We start from the raw sequence: 23,414 nt of genomic DNA, 5'->3' as shown, positions 1-23,414 counted from the left end.
GTGGCTTTCTCCGATTCCTTGTCGATAATCACCGCCATTCAAGCTGGAAACTGTCGCCATTTTTTTATTCAACCCATCGAAAGTCACAGCGACACGGAAGTCACCATCTGTTGGGTACCACCCCACTGCGGCATCCAAGGTAACGAGACAGCGGATCGACTGGCTGCCTTGGGACGATCCAGCACACGGATACCGTACCAAGAAACCCCAGCAGTAGACATAATTAAGTACTTCACCAACAACGTAGCTCAGCACTTCGCCAGATTCTGGACAGCATCCTGGGAGCATACCCAGAAGATAAAGGGGGACACAGCCAGATGGATCGACCGAGGCTCCAGAGAAGAGCAAATGGTGCTCTCTCAACTGAGGACCGATCACACTAGGGCAACTCACGCGCACACCATCACCAGAACGGACCCGCCAACATGTGAAATCTGTAACTCTAGAAAAACGGTAGAGCACCTGCTAATCAATTGTCTGGAACTCGCAGACCTCCGACGACAGTACGACCTCCTACAATCCTTGAGGGTAGTACTTGATAACGACCCAGTAAGAGAGGAGATCTTGCTGTCCTACTTAAGAGACTCTGGCCTATATGGACAAATTTAGAAGTCAGCTTACCAAACGACAGGCGTCTGGGAGACCACCACCACCCACAACCGCGGGCTCTCCACCACACTCGAACCGGGCGCTGGGGAGGTTTCTCGCGGCCCATCAGAAGGAACATCAACAAAGCGGGGCCCTCCGCCGATTCCGCCTAGGCAATCGGGGAGGTTTTCCCGCGGCCCAACAACAAGTCCATCCCACCGTGGGCCCTCTGCCATACCGTAGCCGGGTGCTGGAGAGGACTCACGATCAACCAAGAAATAGCAACACCACCATCAACAAAAATCACTGAACAGAAACTTGATACAAAACACAATGAATTGTGAATACTATTATTTGTAAATACTAGTCGGTTGTCACGGTAAAGATAGATACGTCTACCTTTATCAGGACACATGTTAGTGAACTCGGGTGATTCGTAGTTATTCTGCCTAAGCTCGACCCTCATTAACAGAAGACAAAGATTAAGCCCGTACGATATTAAGCCTGTTCTAATGACCCTGCCACTTCTGGTTTTCCGATCTGTTTACTTCACATCCTTGCTCTCACTTGAGTACTATGGCTCTAAGTTTCATAACTTTCCCTACCCAGTAATCTCTAGCTAATTGAATGTCGTTAAAATTTAAAAAAGAAAATGTGACTAACATAGTCGAAATAAAAAAGGAAAAAAGAAAAAAAATATTTGTAAAATTTATTTTTTTACGGGCGAATGACCAAATGGTTAAAACCGTGAAAACCCAAAAAAAAAATAGTAAAAAACAGCAAGCATGACGCGCGGCAGCCGATCAGGCAGACGATCCTTGTCGAAGAAGACGCAAAGCAGTGTCACCAAAGGTCTCCTATTTTGTCCCGTCCGGTGCGAGTGCCACTCAAAATCTTCGCTCAAAGAAGCAAGAGGTCCTTGAAACAGCCAATCCTGCCCTTCAGTAGATCGACGAATGCCAATTTTGAATTGATAACTACGACATCGATTTCAACTTTGTGGGCGGGCATGTAAACGCTGTAATTCTTCACAGGAGGCTTGTCACCAGTAACGTCATTTACTTGCTTTAGACAAAATATCACAATTTTGAGGTGAACTTTTGAGATATCTGTCACAGCTGAATATTTCTATGTCAGTTCTTGTGGATCCGCAAGAGCATCAAATATGGTCGAACCCAGTTCAATATGTTTGTTCTTAAATGGAAATCTTAAATGCAAATCTTGTTCGACATCCATTTTAGGATAATTTGGGTCATTTCAAGAATTTATTTATGCACAGGCCTAAAGGCAGATGGAAAGTGAAAACTGAAGAATATGAACGAAGAGACAGAAATTATTGGTATTTAATTTGAAAGAAAAGTCTAAATTGGATAGTAAAGGAATAATGTAATCATCTATCTTCAAACAATGTATGGCTGGATGCCACCTATTTTCTTAGAAACTAGAACGAAGAATATGTGAAAAAATTAATTAATAGATCATAAAAGCAATTTTATTCCACTCGCATGTGCAAAAAGATGGGTGGATGCTGTGTGGGATATAACCGGAACGCCGTGACGTAACTTGGACTGGTAATACCAATCTAATGATTTGCACCGTAATTAACACTCCACCAACCAGATCAAAGGTCCTAAAATTGTCTCCTCAGTATACTTGATATACGGTAGAGTGCCAATATTTATGGTCATCCTGAATTTTTAACCCGGACGCACCTCAAAAGTATTGGCTCCTCGAAAAAAGCCCCTATGCAAAATTTGAGCTCAATCGTAAAGCATGTCATGAAGCGTCGAGTCTGGTGTAATGTTGGAAAATTTTTGAATTGAGATGGGCCTTGAGTTTAGAAATGCAGCTTTTAATTTTTTGTATGCCATGTATGTCTTAGAAATCCATGAAATCTGATGTCAATTCGAGAATTTTTTTTATTTTTTTATTTGAAAATCCCTGTTAAAAATTAAAAAAAAATCACTAGGAGATACAAAATCCGTCATTTCATGCATTTCTAAGATATTTTGCATATCAAAAATAAATTAAAAGCTGCCTTTTAAAATCCTATCAGCTCAAATCCAAAATTTTCCATGTTCCATAAGGGCTCCACAAAAAATTCAAGATGACAATAGATTTTGACTTCTCACCATTTGCCCATAATATACAGTCTTCTGAATAGATGCTCCCTTTGCCTTCAAATACCTAGCGTCAACTGATTTCATGAATATGCAGCTCAAGATTTGTGACTGGAATTTACATGAAATGAACGACAGTCAAACGCAGAGATGCCAGGTACTTTTTTCAAATGTCTGCAATAATAATTTTAAAAGTCTGGGAAGAACAAAAAATATCAGGAAAGCTAGTGTAACCAAAAGCCTTTATATTCAAAAATTTGTAAATATCTGCAACCAAACTAAAAAATCTGCAAATATCTGCGTCATCGAAAAAATCTGCAGCTTAAATTAAATGTCTGCGAATTTGCAGACTTGTCTGCAAATCTGGCATCTCTGGTCAAACGTAAATGAAGTAGGGGGTAAGAGTGCAATTTCCATTAGGGCATCCAATTTTTTTTTGAGTTCTCAAAAGCCCCTCCTCTCATATTGTGACCAATGTCAAACAAAGCTCAGATGCCAAATTTCACATCATTTGGTCAATTCTAGACTCCCGGCCACTTCGCTTGAAATTATTGAAATTGGTACCATGGGAAAATATGGAGAAAAAATATATCAAATGCTATAACTTCTGAAGTAGCAATTAAAAAATTTACACCTCTTTTTAAAGAAAATAATCTTAGTATTTGAATGGAGATATTCCTGTTTCTACAAAAATACGGGAATGTGGGGTACTGGGTCATTTTGGCCCCAAAATACTCTATTTTTAAAAAAAAAATCTGCTCCGTGAAGCAAATCATACAAATTATGTGGTTTTTCTAATGTAAAAAATCTCACAAATCAAACGGAACCTTTTTGACCTTTGTTATAATACGAGAAGTTGGGGTTATAGGGACTTTTGTCAATCATATTACATTTTATCATTTTTTCGTACATATATCTCTATTATTCTTCAATTAACTTTCGTAAAAAGTAATTTGTTGAACGTGGAAAATTCTTAGGAATAAAATAAAAATAGATTCATTAGCAGTAAAATTCAGAAACATAAATTTTTTGACATTATTTTCACCAATCACATTTTTTTTTTATTAAATCTATGATTTGCATGACGGAGCAGAAAAAGTATTAAAAATGTGGGATTTTTGGGTTTAAACGACCCAGTAGCCCACTTTTCCGTATTTTTGAAGAAACGGAAATATCTCCATTCAAATACTAAGATTATTTTCTTTAAAAAGAGGTATAAATTGTAATTTTCTGATTGCTACTTCAAAAGTTATAGCATTTAATATATTTTTCCTCGATATTTTCTCATAGTACACATTTCAAAAACTTCAAGCAAAGTGGCCGGGAGTCTAGAATTGTCCAAATGATGTGAAATTTGGCATCTGAGCTTACTTTGACATTTTTCACAATATGAGAGAGGGGCCTTTGAGAATTCAAGAAAAATATGCAATGCCCTAATTTCCATGCAAACAATTTATTATTTGAATGTTGAACAGAAACAGAATGCCAAAGTAAACACCAAAGAGGCGCAAAACAGAGACTCCGCCAAGGGCGCCAGAAGACCGCACGATACGGCTCTGTCTATATATTCTTCACAGGTAGAAAACATATTTTCTTCATCAAAATTACCTTTCATTAGAAGACGTAACATTTAATTAGATTATTGATTCAGTTTATAAAATAAAACATTTACTTTTCGATGCATTTTGACTAATGAAAATAAAAACATTGCACTCTCGTGCCATCTGACGGTAGACATCCAGCGTTAGTGAACAACGAAAAAGCCCATAAACAGGAATGTTTATTTTACTATTTTTACTATATAATCATAGTGCTCCTAGATGGATAGAATGAAGAAAAGCACTGAGATGAAATAGGAAACATCTACCCTGTTAATCATTAACCAGAAAAACAAAGCTTTTTCGACGATCATTAGCCTGTGCAGCATAACAATGCACAACAAAGTGATAGTGAGCATAAAGCCTGCAGAAGCTTTTGAAAAGTCGGGATTTGCACCACTCACTACTCACTTTACTCATTCCGATTCAATCAGAGCTTTTACTTCATTCGGTTCATTTTCAAGAAAACAACACTAGCGTTGCCAGAATTACTAAACGTAGGTGATTCTGAGGTAGTTTATTTGTTGTTTCTTAATGAAAATTGAGTCAAAATTCAGAAAAAAATCAGCCAATTCTAGATCAACTCAAATCCATACAAGCCTCCCGTACATTCGTTTTTGGTTTGTTGATTGTGACCAATTCTTATCAGACACATTTTACCCGCGCCGCTGGTTTATTTTCAGTTAAAATGTATTGCAACAAAACAAAAAACCTTTCGCGGGTGGATAAGAGCTTTGCTTCGTCCCGGTAGAACTTAGTAAGTCCAGCAGAAAAATGAACCGCAATTCTGGCTAACCCTAGCGAAGTTACTCTCATAAACGAGCCCAATTCAGCCCACCATTCCAAATTTCCCTGCTACGGTTTTCGGACTATTTTATCTATAGCTTGTAGCACTATATTACTAACGTTAGACAATAAATGTCATTAAAATTCCATGCTTAATTTTTTTTCATTCATCAGCAAATGATAAATTAATAAATGATTGTCAAATTTGGCAACTCTGCAACGGAGGGCGTGCCTTTTGGAACTGTCATTAAAAATACACAGTGGCAATGAGCCATTCATCACCGATGTAGTTATTATTCGTGATATCAAAACAAATTTTAATCATTCTAAGCGGAATTACACGATAGTTTTTCATAGTTCCGAACAAATTAAAACAAAACTTCTACTGCACAAATAATGGATCCGCTCAAAATCGTTGCAACTCTGGTTCTAGCCTGTTCCTTGTTCAACATATGTAAGTATAGGCGCTTATGGCAAAACTTCCGACTCCTGCTCAAAAAACCTGTATTGGAATGTTGATTCGCTAATTGATTGTTGCGTTCAAGGTGCTGCCCATGAGTGCTACGTTTGCTCTAACCAGACGGGAAACACGGAAAAATGTCTCAACACAATCAAAACCTGTGCCCAGGGTGAGGAAGCTTGCCTGACGGAGATCCGATGGGGCAGTATGCCTTACTTTTCGCTTGGAGCTCTGAAGCAGTTTTACGTCTCGAAACGTTGTGCCTCGAAGGAGGTGTGCAAGAAGACCCGCAGCAAGTACATGAAATATTGTACCCACATCTGGTACGAGGATTGGTCCTGTGCGGAGTGCTGCCTGGGGGATCGATGTAACTACTATGTTATTGTAAGTGTTTTGGGCGCCCCTGTTATTTTAGGCAAACTTAATTTTATTAATTTTGTTATATTTTAGAGTGGAGCACCCCCGCACACAATGTCACTAGCCGTATTCCTGGGAACGATGATGAGCCTCTTAATAGCCCGATATCTTTACAATCTGTAATCACGTCTCAAGAATCATGTAGGACTAACAATTTAAGTGCCTTCTCGATGTAGGATATAGGTAGTTGTACCAACAATCTCGAAAAGTTAACCGCATCCGTCCAGTAAGATCGTTTTAACTTCAGGTATTTTAGTAGCAAGTAAGTAAGTCCATTTGAGACTCGACATACATTCCACATAGATTACTACCTAATGACAATGGTTCACTTTTACAGATTAAGTTAATTTTGTAATGACAATTGTGAATAAAATCACTTAATAAACTTATACGCATAATTTAATTGAAGAACAGGGTATCGTAAGCTAATAAATTACAATTACAAGATTAATTCCACAAACTTTTAAGCAAGTATGGAAATATAATACTACACCTATTAATCCTCTTAAGACAAGTGTCTTCCGTTTAATACCACTATAATTATTATTATAGGGAAAGACATCTTAAGAGAATTAATTGTGTCGCTCAAAAGTTTTGATTTTTGTAAAGAAAATGTGCTACACCTATTCTAGTAGCAGTTAAATACGAATGTATTGTACTTGTGCCCTTCGTTTTTTCAGCGTGCATGCATGATGCGCTACCATTGTTATAAAACGCGCATTAGTTGCGCAAGCCGAAAATAACATTCGTTCGAAAATGTGATCCGTCGTAATGCAGAATAAGGCAGAGAATAACAAAAATACAAGCACGATATTTCGATTTTCGACTGCAACCAGGATAATATAGTGGAATCAATGCGGAATATCAAATTTATCCAAACTTAAAATGGAATTTTTCGCCAGTGCACTGAGCCTATGCAGCAAAAAGACAATTCTAAAAATAACTTAGTTTGACGATTGGACTTAACGAAACTTAACTTGATTTATTTAGTAAAAAATAAACATGTTTCCGCCCGGGTTCGAACCGGGGACCTTCTGCGTGTGAAGCAGACGTGATAACCACTACACTACGGAAACCGACGACGTCGTGAAGCTTATTTTTTCTTGACCTTTTTGTTGGGATGACATGGATATTAAGCTGCCAGCGTTTTTCGAGTTTCCAAAAGATATTTCCCATGCTTTTCCAAAGTAAAACGGTTCTTTTGCGTCGCTTTTCGATTTGTAGCAATATTAGTTTTCTTATGGGATTGAAAGGGATCTATATGGGGGAATGCGGGTTACGGCATTTTCTGATGCAGATTATTACTGTGAGTTCATTGCTATTTTTTATTTGCTCTAACCAACGGTTCCAAATGGGTAGGGTGATAATAGAAACATGGCGAAAAAAGGGCTCATCAGCCCATATGTAACAAGCACTTTCTGTCAAATTCTCCCAGAGCTGGGCCGTTACCTAGTCCCGATTTTTGCGTGAAAATACACGAATTTCTACGATCTTAAGGGTTGATCGCAAAAATACTGTGTGTTCCGGTGATGTCTTTAGCGGATTTCTTTTTGTTTGGAGTCCTTCCGAGAACTTCATGTCGAAGCATCTCTAATGGCGCGCTTATTGTACTATCTGAAGCATAGAAGGAATTATATACCCCATCATAGAGGTTCATCCAAATTCTAATGATGTGACATCAACAACGCGTCAGAGAATCTTTATTGACACCCTTCGACACAAGTCTGGTCATACCAACCCGTAACGCGGATGACGTCATGTAAACTGTCGAATACACATTGCCAATTACTATAGCTTAATTTAATACATGTAATAAATTATACAAAACTCTTGCAGGATTGGTTTTCGATAAAAGAAATAGAAATTGTAGTTAGGTACGACGGACAAGGTTGATTGAAACAATCTTTATTAAGGGGTTACATACCTTTTTGTTTATCAAAAACATTCCCTTGAAACTTGAAATTTTAAAATCGATTATCTCGAAATGTCGTTTTTCCAAAAATGGCTTTTCCTTGATCACGATTTCCAAAAAACTTCTCAACCGATTTTCTTCTTGTTTTTTTTTTCAAGGGTTCGTAAATAATTTTTTCGCACCTTAACAATTTCTTTTATGCATGTCTTTTTGTTTCATAGATAAGAATTTTCTAATACAGGTTTCAAGTTTGTATCTTCGTCGCGAGCGGTTGACTCTCGTAGAGCTCCCTTCGAGTCGGTTAATTTTCATCATTTTCGGTACAGTTTACTGCCTGCCGGTTATCGAAAGTGTGAATAACGGTGCAATTTAACGATTATGCAAAGTGCCCTCCCCAAGGTTTGGGGGTTTGACGGTATTGCAAACATCATGAAGCATCAATTGCTTTAAGATGGGTATTGCACGCCTCGCTAGTGGTGCGTCGAGGAGACCGAGAGGGCTTATGCGCCTTTTTTATGTTATATGTTGCTTCATACTTTGCACCTGCGCATACCAACACTAAACCACTGGTCTATGCGCGGTGTCGTGGCCGACTGGCGGATCGACGTAGATTGACTTTTGCTGTGTGCCGTGTTTGAAAATATTGTTCTATTGGTGGTATTCGTGGACGGGGCTCACGGAGGGAGTCATTGTGTGTCCATTGATCGGTCGACTTCGTCATCATGCATATACCAATTAAATTAATTTAATAAAATAGAATAAGTAGAAAACTATTAGTTGTAACTTTATAATAATCGTAGTTTTTCGTACTAGTATACAACTGTTATGTGCTAGTCGTATGTCTATCTATGTATGTATTCGTCTGAGTATTTGTGACAGTTGGGTCAGGGAATGGATGCAGGACTGACGTATATGATAGAATAGTTGTTAATACTTCTGGTGATCATTTGGTTCTATTCATTCGGAAAAATCGGGTTGGATAAATTAGGGTAAAATAAATTTACCGACGCACACGAGTCATCCATTCCCGGCGAGCATAGCATGATGAAAGTCTAACAGCATGCAATTGTCGTTAATGATAAATATACAACATTTGCTGCATTTAGACGAGTTTGATTGCATGTTACATATGTTTTTCTATTCTACTTCATTAGTCTGTTTCTTTTGTACATCTATTAGTTTGATTTTTCATAATTTGTGTATACCAAAATAGTATTGTTCACTTTATACACTTCTAGTCAAGCTCTTTGCATATTTTTTTCTTTATTCTACATGTTATGATTGCTTTTATTAGTATATCTCTACTATACGCTATCTATACTCATATAGGTACAAACGCTCGTGTCCTTCGAGATAACACAAACCTGGCCACAAACGCGACCATGCAATTGCAATAATCCACACATACTTACGCCCGCGATTTCGCCTACATGAAAACACCCCGGTAGTTAAGTAAGCGTGGCATCTTTAAACTTCCAAACGCGGTCTAAACATTAACCCACCACTCGCGCGATCATGAAACGGTCACGTCCGAAAGTTTTACCAGTCTGGACTAATGCCTTCAGTTGAACCAACCAAAAAAGTGACGCTCATATACACTAAACAACACGTTCCATGGTGACATGACCTGGAACTCAAGTGATATGGGGAAACGGACTACCATCTGTACCATACACTAAAAAATAAGCTTCAGATTCACGGTCCGCGCGCAATCAAACAAAAATACACACTACGTCATTATAAAATCGAAGTTATACACGCGAAGTCACATACACGTAACAAACACGTTAATATACAAATGCTTGAGCCCTTCGCGACCATCCACGGCACCTACACCCACGATCTCGTAAACATGATGGTATCCCAGTGATACAGTGAATGTCTCACCTCCTATAAATTTTCAAACGCGGTCCCAAGCGTGAACCTAAAATCTCCCGCACTCGCACGATCATGAATCGGTCACTTCCGGATGTTTCTATCCTTGATATCAGCAGACTAGGTCCATGCCTTCAATTGGATCAATTAAAAAAAGAAAGCTTTGATATCCACTGGACACCACGTTACATGGCGACATGACCGAGGACTCTAGTGATATGGGGTAACTTACTCCCTGTCAGAATGTGAATTGTACACCGAAAACGAACTATCAGAATAAAGGTCCGCGTGACCATTCAAGAACGCACGCGTATATAGGAAATGCCACACGGTTACAAAATCCAGTCTTGTACACGCGAAGTCACATGCACGCGAGCACACGGGACAAACACGTTAACGTACGAACGCTTAAGCCCTTTGCGATTAACAACGCACACCTACGTTCGCGATCGCGCAAACTTAATAACACCCGGTAATAAGGAGAACGTTTTAGCACTCACGAAGTTTCAAATGCTGTCTCAAACACGAACCTACAAACGTCCGTTTTCGCGCGCTCATGAATCGGTCACGTCCGGAAACCATTACTCTCTGTCTGATTTTTATAGGAAAGTTGTCAAGGAAACAAAGTCTAGAAGACTGCAAAACGATCTGATGCTTGTGGATAAAGTTATTAAGCAAAAACCGATTGATGTCCTGAAGATCGATGAAAATTTCACTTTTCATAGCATCACTGCTTCTGACGGTTTTATTATATACAAAAAATTTAACTTTCTCTTATTATGTACAAAAGAAGCCTCAATTTATCCCTCAAAACCTTGCGAAGTGGCCAAATAGTATAGATAAACGATTTAGATACGTTAAGAGAGGATTAAAACAAAATTGCGTATAATTGGACAACCAACAGCAGTGGTGCTAGAAAAAATGAATACTTTATCAATCGTCAGAGCATCACTCGGTTTCTACTTAATAACTTTTTTCTCAAGCATCAGATCGTTTCGTGGTTTTCGAGACTTTTTTCTTTGTTAAATTTCCTATGCAAGCCACACAACGATTTAGTTTTCGGAAGTAATGGGTGACTCCTGGAGGAATTATTTTGTAAAAGTTAACTTTCCCATACAAAATCCCATGCAAACTTTAAACAGTGGGCGCAAAAATATAGTTTCACCGATCGAGCTAAGAATTTGCACAGTTGTTCTAGGACCCAAATGGTACCTAAAAAGTTGCTCGGAGCTGGAATCTATTTTTTGTCCCACCCTAATATCCACTAGACAACACGTTCCATGGCGACATCACCGGGCACTCTAGTGATATGGAAGATCCCACACTCTTTTAGCATCTTAGCAGTACACCAAAAAATAAAGTATTAGACACACGGTCCGCGCGCGATTATCCAAGAACACACGCGAATATGCGAAATTCACACTGTTATAAACTAGAATTTATACACGCGAAGTTACATACACGTTAGCACATGCGACATACAAACGCATACGCGATCGAACACGTTAACTACAAATGCTCGAGCTCTGCGCGATGATACACGCGATCGCGAGTCCCTACGCCCGCACATACCTGAACCGTACAATGAATATCACATTCAGAATCACGGCCCGCTACAATTGGCCTAATGCAGTGTTTTAGTGGGCGACATTGCCTGTCTCGTCTGCAAATCGTAGTATGTGATTCTGACGGGGAGCCCTTCCGAGAACCTAGCTCTACAGCTCCAGTAGGACAACTCTCGAAAAAAAAATTAACGATTATACAAAGTGAAGTGGCTTATAAAAGCATTTTTCGGCATTTTTTCGACTGACGCGAGTGGTGACAGTTTGTGAAAGTCGAATTCCGGCAAATGAAAAAAAATATTTTCCTCGCATTACGGGCCGTCGATTCTCGATGCAAGGACAATAAAAGTGCACAGAAAACATCTAGAAACACAGTGTACATTCTAAAAATAGTGAAAAATGGCTTTTCAGAGAAAAAAATTCGATCCGAAAAGTGCAAAAATGCGGCAATAGAAAAATTGACATATTAAAAAAAATTTGCGTTTCATCAGCGACTAGCGACTGCCAGGTGTCGCCCCAAAATTCTTCGGCCGAAAAATAGGTGGCAAACCAGCCGGTCGGTGCTCAGCTAATTTCGTGCGCGTCCCTTGTCATCTATTTTTATTGGGTGTTTCATCGGCGGTGCTTTCTTTGAAAATGAGCCGCCGTGGAAATTCAACTGTTTTTTTTTGTTTTCTTATTTTATTGTAAATGGGTAGAGGTTTTGATTCTTTTATATTCGGTTTTGCAAATATTTAGTCGCATGTAAATGTTGGGTGTTCGTTGATGTGATGGCTTTGTAAGGGAACACATCCGCCGATCAGCCAACTTTTCTTTGGACTGAGCAAACTGATTTCTATGTTTGTTTAGGGTTTGTTTTAGGGAAAACACAAGGCCTTATTTGAGTGGAATGATAACTTCAATCATGTATAAGGTTTAAGAATTGACAATTCCCTAGAGGGATCTGGGACCGGTTGGCAATTACTTTCAGTTATGTCAGTACGAAAAATCAGTGTTTTGCTGTCATGTTCTTTGATTAGCTTTTAATACTATCTCATGCCCCACGCGAGTCTAGGTCTAGGTCTATTGATGACATTTGGTCCTTAGACCGGCGACGACTGGGTGCTGTCGGCCGTTTGCCGATAGTGGCAGAATGAGAGGGTGCGAACGAATCTAGCCGAGAAAACAATACTCCCCTCTTACTACGAAATCATTATATATGTGCAATTTCAACTATCTACAAAAATAGTACTCGACAAAAAAACGACGCAGGCAAATACCTTCTGTATAAGATTCTGCATTTTATTTAAACTATCGCCGGGTAAAATCAGCACCGACACGATAGAAATCACGAAAAAAAAAATCGTCGCGTGATTGAATATTATTTAAAAAAATTAAAGCAGTGCTCCTTATAGCCGGCTATCCGGAGTTCAAGTAGCTTATTTTGCTAATCGTATTAATACAACAAATGATAAATTTCCCGAATTCTCGGCAGCCGGCTGCCCAGAGCAATTATTACATGGTAACGCTATTGGCACACTTACTAAAACTCTCCCTTCCTATGATCCATGTGGAGATGCAGAGGACAGCAATATGTACCGGACTAAAATTCCTTCCTTTCCCAGAAGATTTGCATTCGGACATGGCCGGCGTCGGTATTGATCAGCATGCAGGGATCAGAATAGATTGTACAACGTGGCTCATCATGTTATTCCCAAGCATGTTGTTCCAATGAACATTTTGCAACCTAATTTGGTTCTGGTCAATAACGAAGTAGCAACTACGGGCGATCTCTTATGCTTATGCATTGATTTTTTATTTGTAAGACCGAAACTACTGAAAAAACTTTTTTTAAATTGTTTCCTTCTATAAAAATAACATATCCGAGCCCATTAGACTAGTACGACTTTATAGGTTGCCTCATCAGAACTGCTATAGTTTACAACTGTAATTTGTCAGTCTATTCTCAACCACCAAAGGCATCAGTCACAATAACAGTGTGCTCTCTGCTGCTACCCAAGCCAGCGCAAACAGTTTCTTTTCTCTTGTGTGCATTGTCTGAAGAACAAAGGGAACCGTTACTATTATTCTTGTGTGGTGATCTATCAAGATGACTGAGTCTCATCAACAAAATGTGATTCTTCGGGCTAACACGGTGGCCATTGACTTCCGATCTTTCCGCGTAAGACCGAGTATTGGTGATGTGGAACATTTGCTGAAGGTGCAAATGCAGCTTCGGTTTTCGGATGTCAGCTTTATCCAGTTGGAGCACGTTAGGCACGCGGTGCTGATAACGTTCAACGAATTCGCCCCCGCGAAAAGATTCATTTCGCAAAACAACTTGAAACACGTGCTGGATTGTGACACCGCTAAAATTAAGATCCCTGTGTATATGGATAACGGAAACCTGGAAGTCAAATTACTTGATTTGACACCACGTACTTGCAAAGTGGCCATTAAAAGATTCATGTCGTATTTCGAAGAAGTGGATTCCTTTACGGAGGATACGTGGAGGAACTTCTTTCCAGGTATTTCAAATTGTGTTTTTGTGGTAAGAATGCGGGTAGACCAACCCATTCCCTCCTACCTTACCCTGCAGTACACAACAGAAAGGGGTGATACCATTATACAGCGAACTCTATGTACATATCAAGGACAAATTAACACGTGCCAGTTCTGTGAACAAAAGGCAAATTACGGACAACCCTGCCCAGAAACCGCCAAGAAAAGCTCAGCTACTAGCAATGACGGAGGGATCACGCTCGTGACCCGAAAGAGAAACAAGTTAGGAACAACACCTGATCGCGAACATCAAGGCAGTAACCCCGATGATGACCCGGACATGTGCGACGACGACAGAGTTATGAATGACCCACATGATACAGTTGACGTGGATGTAAATATTTCCCCGACACGAAAACGGATCTCCGCGCGCAATGGCAAGTCGCGCGTACGGGATCGATCTTAGCATTAATTATTTATTTTTTTATTGTTTACATCATGTAAATATGTAAAAGACCCGCGGCTCCGTGAAGCTAACGCCTTCAGCCGTGCCAAATAAACGAATTAAAAATAAAAAAACTAATTTGGGATTACAAGCTGCTAGCGGATTGCAGAAGTGCCAGATCATGCTGTGTGGTGTGCTGTCCCGGTTAACAATAAGGCGAACGAACTTGTTTGCAAATACGTCATTTAGCTGTGCTCTGTCAGTTTGTCAGTTTCAATTTGTTCTTTTAATTAAAAAATCAGAAAAGAATAATTAATTTTTATATCAATCATCGTGTTCAATATGAATAACTAATTAATTTTTTTCCAAATTAAAGATCCCTATTCGTTCAAATATTTACACAAGTTGTATATTATTGTTCGAACATGAATATTTCTTTCTGTGTATAAAATAAATATTTATCAAGCATTGTATGATGTAAAGTTTTACACAAAAAACTATTTAAAATCTCGCTTTCTGTTCCGCGAGTTCTACATTCTGCAATATCCGCTGGTACAATACCTCTCGTACGTTGTTACCCAGTATAAAGTCAATATGATTGAAAAGCCTATCTGGTACAGGATAACTTCCAACTAAATTCGGCAGTTCTAGCTCTAACTTTTGCACATTCAAATAGTTCACCACGTTATCATTATACCCGTAGTAGGTCATCACGGGTGCTGAAACCAAAGATAGATTATATCTGGGTACGCTGTAGCTTCCGTACGCTTTCTGGTTCAATGTGTAGAACCTGCTTAACCGATGATCCCTCTGGAAAATGACCCATGAAGATCTGGAACATTTGCTATTAAAACGAAATAAGCCTAATTAGCTTCGATCATTTCAACGAGAAATTAAACTTACCGAATCCAAATTATTCGGATTAGCTCCAATAGCTTCGTAGATCAGTAAGCGACAGAATGGCTCCATTGGTGGTGCACAGAGCCATTGAAAAAAGACATGCTCGTCGTCTCCGTGCGACAAAAAATCGTGCTTACCTCTAGATGTGTATCCCACAGAAATATCACCTGCCAGGTACGCGATCACTCTCAGCATGAAACTTTGTATTCGATTGACATAGACGGCCGGAGAAAGCATGTGAAGCTGTATGATCTTCTCATTGTATTCGGGACGGCAGCTCAGCGCTACGAAACTGACCAGCGTACCCTGTGAGAAACCGATGTAGTGTAGTTTGGAAGTGTTCGTTCGCTCTAGCACGTAGTCCACCAACGCCGGAACGTCGTAGAAACCAATCTCATGAAAAGTGAAGTTCCAAAAGGCCGCCTGGTCACTGTTTAGATGCTGATGCTGTCGAGAGTAGCGAGTTCCTCTTGCATTTCCCATCCAGATATCGAAGCCACGATCTGCTAACAAATACGCTAGACCATGCTTTGGACCGATCAAGACCCAATCCGAACAACTGCTGAATAAGGAATGCATCATGAAAACGGGATGTTTCCGTGGACTGTTATGATTCGGGATTCGAAACATCGATAAAAGGTAACCATCTTCAGTCGGGACTTGATGTTCTTCCATTTGGTAGCCATACTTCTGAATCAACTCAGGCTACAAGTGCAAGGTATTCTTTGTTCCGTGATACGGAAGCGGTTAAGATGATGTTGAATACTCACTACGCGCAGCTCTCTATCCTCAGCGTCGACGTTGAATGAGTTGCTGCTGCCAATGGTAGATAAAAACTGACTCAATAGGATGACTAACCACAACAGCATCGCGTTATTCATATCGAGTAACTGTACATCTGGGCTTTGTTGTGATCATTTAAGAACGATGCGTTCCTTCTGTGAACCACGTTTCAAATTGATAACAATGTCCATAGTGCTATCCTTTGGGGGACAAAGTAGATCGATGTATGATGGAAGCGACTTGTTAGTTTGAAAGTTATCGTCTAATGGTAAGATGTCATTCTATCCCATGGCTCCTCCAGTAAGCCTATTTCTATGGGTATTACTATCCAGCTTTACGTGCCATAATGGCGGCCAGTATCGTTCAGTTCGTAGTATGTTCACAGTACTTTTTGACAATATTTGTGTCATCCGTCCAGCGAGAGGAAGTCATCCTACTGTTGTGAAACGTGATGGACGTTGACTCGGTTTCGATGCCGCCCCGCTGTACATGCCTCGGTCCTAATCCGTACGACGAATTAGCTTAATCGTCGATCCGGGCACTAACGCATCCACGCACACACCTGCTTGTTGATACTCTCGACGTCAATTTGTGCGGCTTGTGCCCCGTCCAGCTACCGACGCGCAACCGTGCGTTCTATTGACAGCGCCTTACGACGGTCGTGTTAAGGTCCGATGGGAAATGTGACCAACGATTCCTCCTGTCAGTCTTTTGTGCGGTTCACACAATTGATGAAATTGAGGCACAGAGAACATATATTCATGATCGAACAAAAATATTTTAAAAAACGTGTGTAAACATTTGAATTAATATACGATAAACACTAGCGCCGCCACACCAACCTATCCTAACTATCCGTCAAATCCATTCCGGAACCGGTTTGAAATCCTGAATGGATTCAGTATGGAATCTAGTTCAAAGAAAACAACCGATTCCGACTCTATCGGTTGACGCATTTGAGCTGGAATTCATACTGGAAATCCGAATCGGTTCCGGACTAGTTTGACTGGGTAGAGGAATAACCGCTGTCAATTCAGTCGAACTCAGTCACAAAATAAACATGACGACAGTAGCGCACCTGGTTTGGATATCCCAACTACCTTCGAAACCGTTAGAGATTTTTACACAAGTTGAATGCTGAAGATGGACGTCTGTTCTCTGTGATTGATGTGTGAACAAAAAAACCCTGGGGAAACGCAATCAATATTCCGCCCAGTTTTCTCCCGCTCGTTATTTACTTCCTGTAGAAAGGTCATTTGTTCAGTATATCGTCGCCTGATGGCTTTTCAATACACTAACCTTGCCAGTGTACCACGAGACTGCTACTTGAGGAAGATAGAACATTTTCCCATACAATCAACCCGAGTTTTTGACGGAAATCCATCTGTAGCTCTTATTTTGTGCGAAAATATCACCCCTCTTCACTTGGGGTTTCTTTTCGAAACACTCTTATTTTTCTTCTTATAATTTTCAGAACACTTTTTCAAATGCACTTTAATCACACTCCACTTAAAAAACACCCGTGAAACTTTAATCGTTTACTAACTAAATTTGAAATTTTCTGCCAATGTGCAGATGACCGAAGGAAAATGTCCGAAAACTCTCATTTGTGCGTTTGAATTTTCACTACAAATTCCATTTTTTTCTCAATGTAAACAAGCGGTCAGTCGGTGCCTAGCAACAAGCGTGCGTTCCTGGCTTCCACAATCCGTCGAAAATCTGATCAGCTTGCTGATCATTCCAACCCGTGGACATATCGGACCTGCCGGTTGGTGTAACATCGTTACCGTTTGATGCTTCACGTACCGTGAATCTAGAGTGTAGCGCATTCTTGTATCAATTAATTTGCCCTTTTGGGCTGAGAATCTACTCACCATCCGTTATTTTGCTCGGGACGCTTCCTTCTTGGGTGACTCCTAGGCAAGATGGAGATAAAGGTGGGAACATTTGACACTTTTGAATGTATTAGTATTATATTTGCAAAATTAAGCATGGCGGCCGGGGCCCTTGAAGTAAACATAAACATCCTAACGAGCATCCTGATTCCTCGGCGCACGATTAAAAGTGAGAAAAGGCCGAGCTTCACCTAGGATCTACCGATTGGGACACTTTTCACCTCGAAAAAATCGATTAAATTAACTATGACGGAACCGAAACCAAATTTATGCCAACAGAAAGGCCCACTACGTTATTTTTTTGTGCTTTTCTTCTTCATATCCTCTTATTTTTCGGCTTCATCAAAGAAAAATGACAACCGCACTCACACACATAAAAAAAATGTGCAAACCGGTATCCGTCTTGACTCTTAGGCACGTTTTGCCGCTTCGACCAGCCTTGCCGACAGCTAGCAGTTGTTTTCCAGTTTGATGCTGATTTATGTGCAGTTTACCGGATAAGGAAATGAACTTATGAATGACAGTTGCGTTTTTGCCTAGTATGACATTCGAGTTACCCTTGCCGCGTATTTATATTTTCATACACGTCTAATTTTTCATAGTGGGTTTTAGGAATTCAGGTGTACACATAAAAATATCATAGTAATATTCAATACATAATGACTAACGTAACGGTTCGGTAAAGGCTGGGTAATGCGTAAGACAGAGCCTCTTCCCAGCAACTCCTATTCCTACCTCCCCGTGGTACTGGCCGGGAACTACGAGCAACCTTAGGGAAGATCGGGTAACCAACTCCGGTGAGAACTTTGCTCGTAGGCTGACAGGGAAGGGGAGTTTGCTGCTCCCTCCCTTATCGTTACACCTGGAGATCACCGCTACAGACGGAATCGCAAATCGACCACGTCCTGATCGATGGATGGCCACGGCACTTCTCCGTGGCGCTAACATCGACTCTGACTACTACCTGGTGATGGTTAAATTGCGCCCAAAACTATCCGTCATTAATCATGTACGGTACCGACGGGCGCCTCGGTCTGGAGCGACTGAAGCAACCAGATGTCGCCACTGCCTACGTGCAGCACCTCGATGCAGCTTCACCGGACGAGGGAGAGCTCGAGGTGGCCCCTCTAGAGAACTGCTGGAGAACAGTAAAAGCAGCCATCAACAACGTAGCTGAGGACATTGTCGGGTAGGTCGGAACGGAGATGACGGAACGATTGGTTCGATGAGGAGTGCAGAGCGGTTTTGGAGGAGAAGAATGCAGCGCGAGCGTGGAACGTGGAACTATACAAACAGGAGCGGAGGCAGCAGACACGCCTCTTCCGGGAGAAAAAAACACCGCCTGGAAGAAGCGGAGTGCGAGGAAATGGAACTGCTGTGCCGTTCTCGAGATACACGGAAGTTCTACCAGAAGCTCAACGCATCCCGCACAGGCTTCGTGCCGGAAGTCGAAATATGTAGGGATAAGGACGGGAGCTTGCTGACGGACAACCGTGAGGTGATCTAAAGGTGGAAGTAGCACTTCGACGAGCACCTGAACGGCGCACAGTGGCTGGAGGCTGGCCAAAACCTCAAAAATTTATTTTTGAAATATTTATATTTTATATTTTTCCCAAATTTCTCATGTATTGAATGATGTATATTCAAAATTTTATGGTCATTGGATAAGAACAAGATTTTTAACAAGAGTTTAAACGTAGCAAAGTCCGGATTTTTTAATGATTTTCATTTCCGAAACCACCATTGCTCTGTTCACTTCATATGCATGTTGCTCTTTTGATTTTGGTCCGATTTTAGCACAACTACCCTCATTGTGTAGAGGAACGAAAGTAGTTGGTTAGTGAATAAAATACATTTGGTAAATTTGCTTGGAACTATGACTTTTTAGTTTAAATATGTTTGAGGTGGTCAGATCAAAAATACTTTTTTCACTAATGTATTCTGTACAAATTTCGGAAACATTTCGGAACGGTCACATAGTATACATTCTATGGGAAATAACCTCTACTTTTCGAATTCATGGTCTCGTTCTGCGCCTAGGTGCGCAAAAAGTTTTAAGGAGATTTTGAAGCTTTGTTGCTGATATGGAGGCGCATGGTGTTTTGTGTAAAATAGTTAGACAATCTACAGTAAACCAACACGCTATACAATGGATTTAAAGTAGTGTTCTTCATTTTTATGATATTGCTGACATTGGTGAACAGTAACGGAAAATCTATCATGAAAACGGAATCATAGTTATAAGAAAGGTTCAATGACACTGTATGGAAAAATGCATTTAATATTTTACGACTTTTGACATCAAAAATGAGCTCAGCACCTCAAAATTAGCTTAAATTGTGATTTTCAGCCAATTTGGGTAACATTTGAGGTTTTGTCCGACTTTTGTTTGAAGACCCGCCACTGTGCGGCGAGGAGAATGTAGGTACAGATGACCAATGCAACGGAGGATTTAACTACGTCCGTGCAGTTGAGGACGGGAATGAACCAACTCCCACGTTGAGGGAAGTTAAAGATGCCATCCAACAGCTCAAGAACAATAAAGCAGCTGGCAAAGATGGTATCGCAGCAAGTTGTTGGGCCCAGAAAAGTTGGCCACTTATCTTCACCGGTTAGTAGTCAGGATTTGGGAAACCGAACAGCTACCGGAGGAGTCGAAAGAGGGGGTGATCTGCCCCATTTACAAGAAAGGCGACCATTTGGCGTGTGAGAACTTCCGAGCGATCACCATTTTGAATGCCGCCTACAAAGTGCTATCCCAGATCATCTTCCGTCGTCTATCACCTGAAGTAAATGAGTTCGTGGGAAGTTATCAAGCCGGCTTCATCGGTGGCCGGTCGGCAACAAACCATATCTTCGCCGTACGGCACATCCTCCAGAAATGCCGTGAATACCAAGTCCCAACGCATCACCTGTTCATCGACTTCAAGGCGGCATACGACAGTATCGACCGCGTAGAGCTATGGAAAATCATGGACGAAAACAGCTTTCCCGGGAAGCTGACTCGACTGATCAAAGCAACGATGTACAAAACAGCGGAGGGATTTCGGGTGAACTTTCCAGTCCATTCGAATCTCGACGGGGACTGAGACAAGGTGATGGACGCTCGTGTCTACTATTCAACATCGCTCTGGAAATTTACTGTAAAAACGTTAAAGTTTATTGTTTTTGTATTGTAGCATAGCACTAAAACTTACTGTAAATTATTGTAAAATTACTGTACTGTCACAGTGAAAATCATGGTTTTGTTACTGTACATTTCTATTCGGATAGTCTACAGTCGAGATTCGCTGGTTGGCCCACCTACTCCGTCCAACTTGTAACTGATGGCCGGCCTGCCCAGTCACAAAACCCTGGCGACTTTCCTTCATGTGCTGTCATTCGTTTATCGTCCACCGTACCAGCTGCAAATTCACATACAGGCAGCAAGAAGAACTCGTCATTGATTTTTGGCAGCATAATCAACACATTTCATTGAATAATTATTCCAGAGTGTATGTAAGAAGAGTGAAGACAACCGTCATGATTATCCGTCAGTGATATTCCAAACGAAAAAACGACCTGTCAAAATACATGAATTTGACTCGTTTGGAATGACACTGACAAATAATTGTTCCAATTTTGACAGTGTCGTCACTCTCGTTATATGCACTCAGAATTATTGGATTTGAATTACACGTTAAACGTGTAGTCACGACACTCCGGTTATGTCCTAGACATTACTTACCCCTCTTTTTATAGGAAGGTTGAAAAGCTTCAATAGCCTGGCCTGTAGTATTTTAGCACTGTGTGGGACTTACAACATACTTCCGTACTTAACTACTGAAAACACTCTTCTTTCCCACGGAACTACATCAAGGTATTACACGTCGTCGCATCTCTTTCTTTTGCTCACGGGTTTTCCGCAGCTGTTTCGGACCCCACTTGATCCATGAAATGGCTCGACCATAGAGCCATTTGCTCTTCTCTTGCCTTTCGTTTCCATCTATTACGTCGACATTCAGTTCTCGGGGTTGCCCAAGACTACGTACAACGGCTAGAAGCAGCACTACCCACGGGAGAGCAGCTGGGCGCAGCTACTTTTGAAGATGGCTGGAGGGACAACCGTTCCGCCATAGGAAGTACTGTTATAGCGGCACTAGGTACAGCGATTCCGAATCGAGGAAACGACTAGTTCGATGACGAATGTAAGCAGTTAATAGAGGAGGAGAATGCACCACGGGCAATGATGCTGCAGCACGGAACGAGACAGAATGTGTAGCGATACAAACAAGCACGGAAGGTCCTCCGGATAAAGAAGCGCCAACAGGAGGAACGAGATCGCGAAGCGATGGAACAACTGTACCGCGTAAACGACACACGGAAGTTCTACGAGAAGCTGAACAGTTCGCGCAAAGGCTACGTTCCACAAGCCGATATGTGCAGGGACTTAGACGGCAACCTTCTTACGAACGAGTGTGAGGTGATTGAGAGGTGGAAGCAGTACTATGACGAGCACCTCAACGGTGAAGCAGCAGAGGAAGAAGGCGGTTTGGTAACGGATCTTGGAACAGGCGCAGAAGACGATAGGCTGCCGGCCCCTGATCTCCAAGAAGTCAAGGAGGAGGTCGGGTGGCTGAAAAACAACAAAGCTGCCGGTGTAGATCAACTACCCAACGAGCTATTAAAATACGGTGGTGAAACACTGGCTAGAGCGCTGCACTGGGTAATCGCCAAAATATGGGAGGGGGAGATTCTTCCGGATGGAGGGCGTCGTTTGCCCAGTCTACAAAAAGGGTGACAAGCTGCAACTACCGCGCGATCACACTACTTAGCGTCGCCTACAAGGTCCTCTCCCAAATTCTTTGCAACCGGTTGTCACCATTTGCAAGGGAGTTCGTGGGGCACTACCAAGCGGGATTCATGGGTTCCCGCGTCACCACGAATCAAATATTCGCGATTCGGCAGGATCTGCAGAAGTGCCGCGAATACAACGTGCCCACACATCATTTGTTTCCAATCGGTGTATGACACAATTGATCAGCTATGGCAGATAATGCACGATTACGGTTTTCCGAATAAGCTAAAACGATTAGTCAAAGCGACGATGGATCGGGTGATGTGCGTTGTTCGAGTATCAGGGACACTCTCGAATCCCTTTGAAGCTCGAAGAGGGTTACGGTGAAGATGATTCGTGCTTGCCGTTCAACGTTGCGTTAGAAGATGTAATAAGGAGAGCGGGGATAGACACGAGTGACACGATCTTCAGGAAGTTTGTCCAGCTTCTTGGCTTCGCCGACGACATTGACATAATGGCACGGAACTTTGAGGCGATGTCAGAAACGTACATCAGACTGAAAGCTGAAGCCAGCAGGATTGGACTTGCCATCAACGTTTCGAAGATAAAATACATGAGAGGAAGAGGTTCTCGAGACGACAATGTAAAACGGCGACGAAATCGAGATGGTCGACGAATTCGTGTATTTGGGGTCACTGGTAACCGCCGACAATGATACCAGCAGAGAAATTCGAAGACGGATCTTGGCGGGAAATCGTGCCTACTCTGGAGGACGCTCTGGTCGAAGAAAACTCCCCGCCGCATGAAGATGATTA

The 23,414-nt window shown here is 41.3% G+C and overlaps 1 protein-coding gene, 1 non-coding gene and 1 pseudogene across 2 annotated transcripts; 1 reads left to right on the top strand and 2 right to left on the bottom strand.

Moving 5' to 3' along the window:
* The first annotated feature begins 5,338 nt into the window (after positions 1–5,338).
* On the top strand, positions 5,339–6,360 carry LOC131683043 (uncharacterized). The gene is made up of 3 exons (XM_058964864.1): positions 5,339–5,546; positions 5,638–5,936; positions 6,003–6,360. The coding sequence occupies exons 1-3, from the start codon at positions 5,489–5,491 to the stop codon at positions 6,090–6,092; spliced, it is 447 nt and encodes a 148-aa protein (XP_058820847.1). The 5' UTR covers positions 5,339–5,488; the 3' UTR covers positions 6,093–6,360.
* A 612-nt stretch (positions 6,361–6,972) lies between these two features.
* Trnav-cac (transfer RNA valine (anticodon CAC)) lies at positions 6,973–7,045 on the bottom strand. The gene has a single exon. It is a non-coding gene; the product is annotated as a tRNA-Val (tRNA).
* Positions 7,046–14,745: 7,700 nt separating this feature from the next.
* On the bottom strand, positions 14,746–16,025 carry LOC131676109 (lipase 1-like; annotated as a pseudogene).
* Between the last annotated feature and the right edge of the window lie 7,389 nt (positions 16,026–23,414).

The sequence above is a fragment of the Topomyia yanbarensis genome, chromosome 1 (genome assembly GCF_030247195.1).
Source record: "Topomyia yanbarensis strain Yona2022 chromosome 1, ASM3024719v1, whole genome shotgun sequence".
Lineage (NCBI taxonomy): Eukaryota > Metazoa > Arthropoda > Insecta > Diptera > Culicidae > Topomyia > Topomyia yanbarensis.
This window is presented reverse-complemented; position numbering and strand designations above follow the sequence as displayed.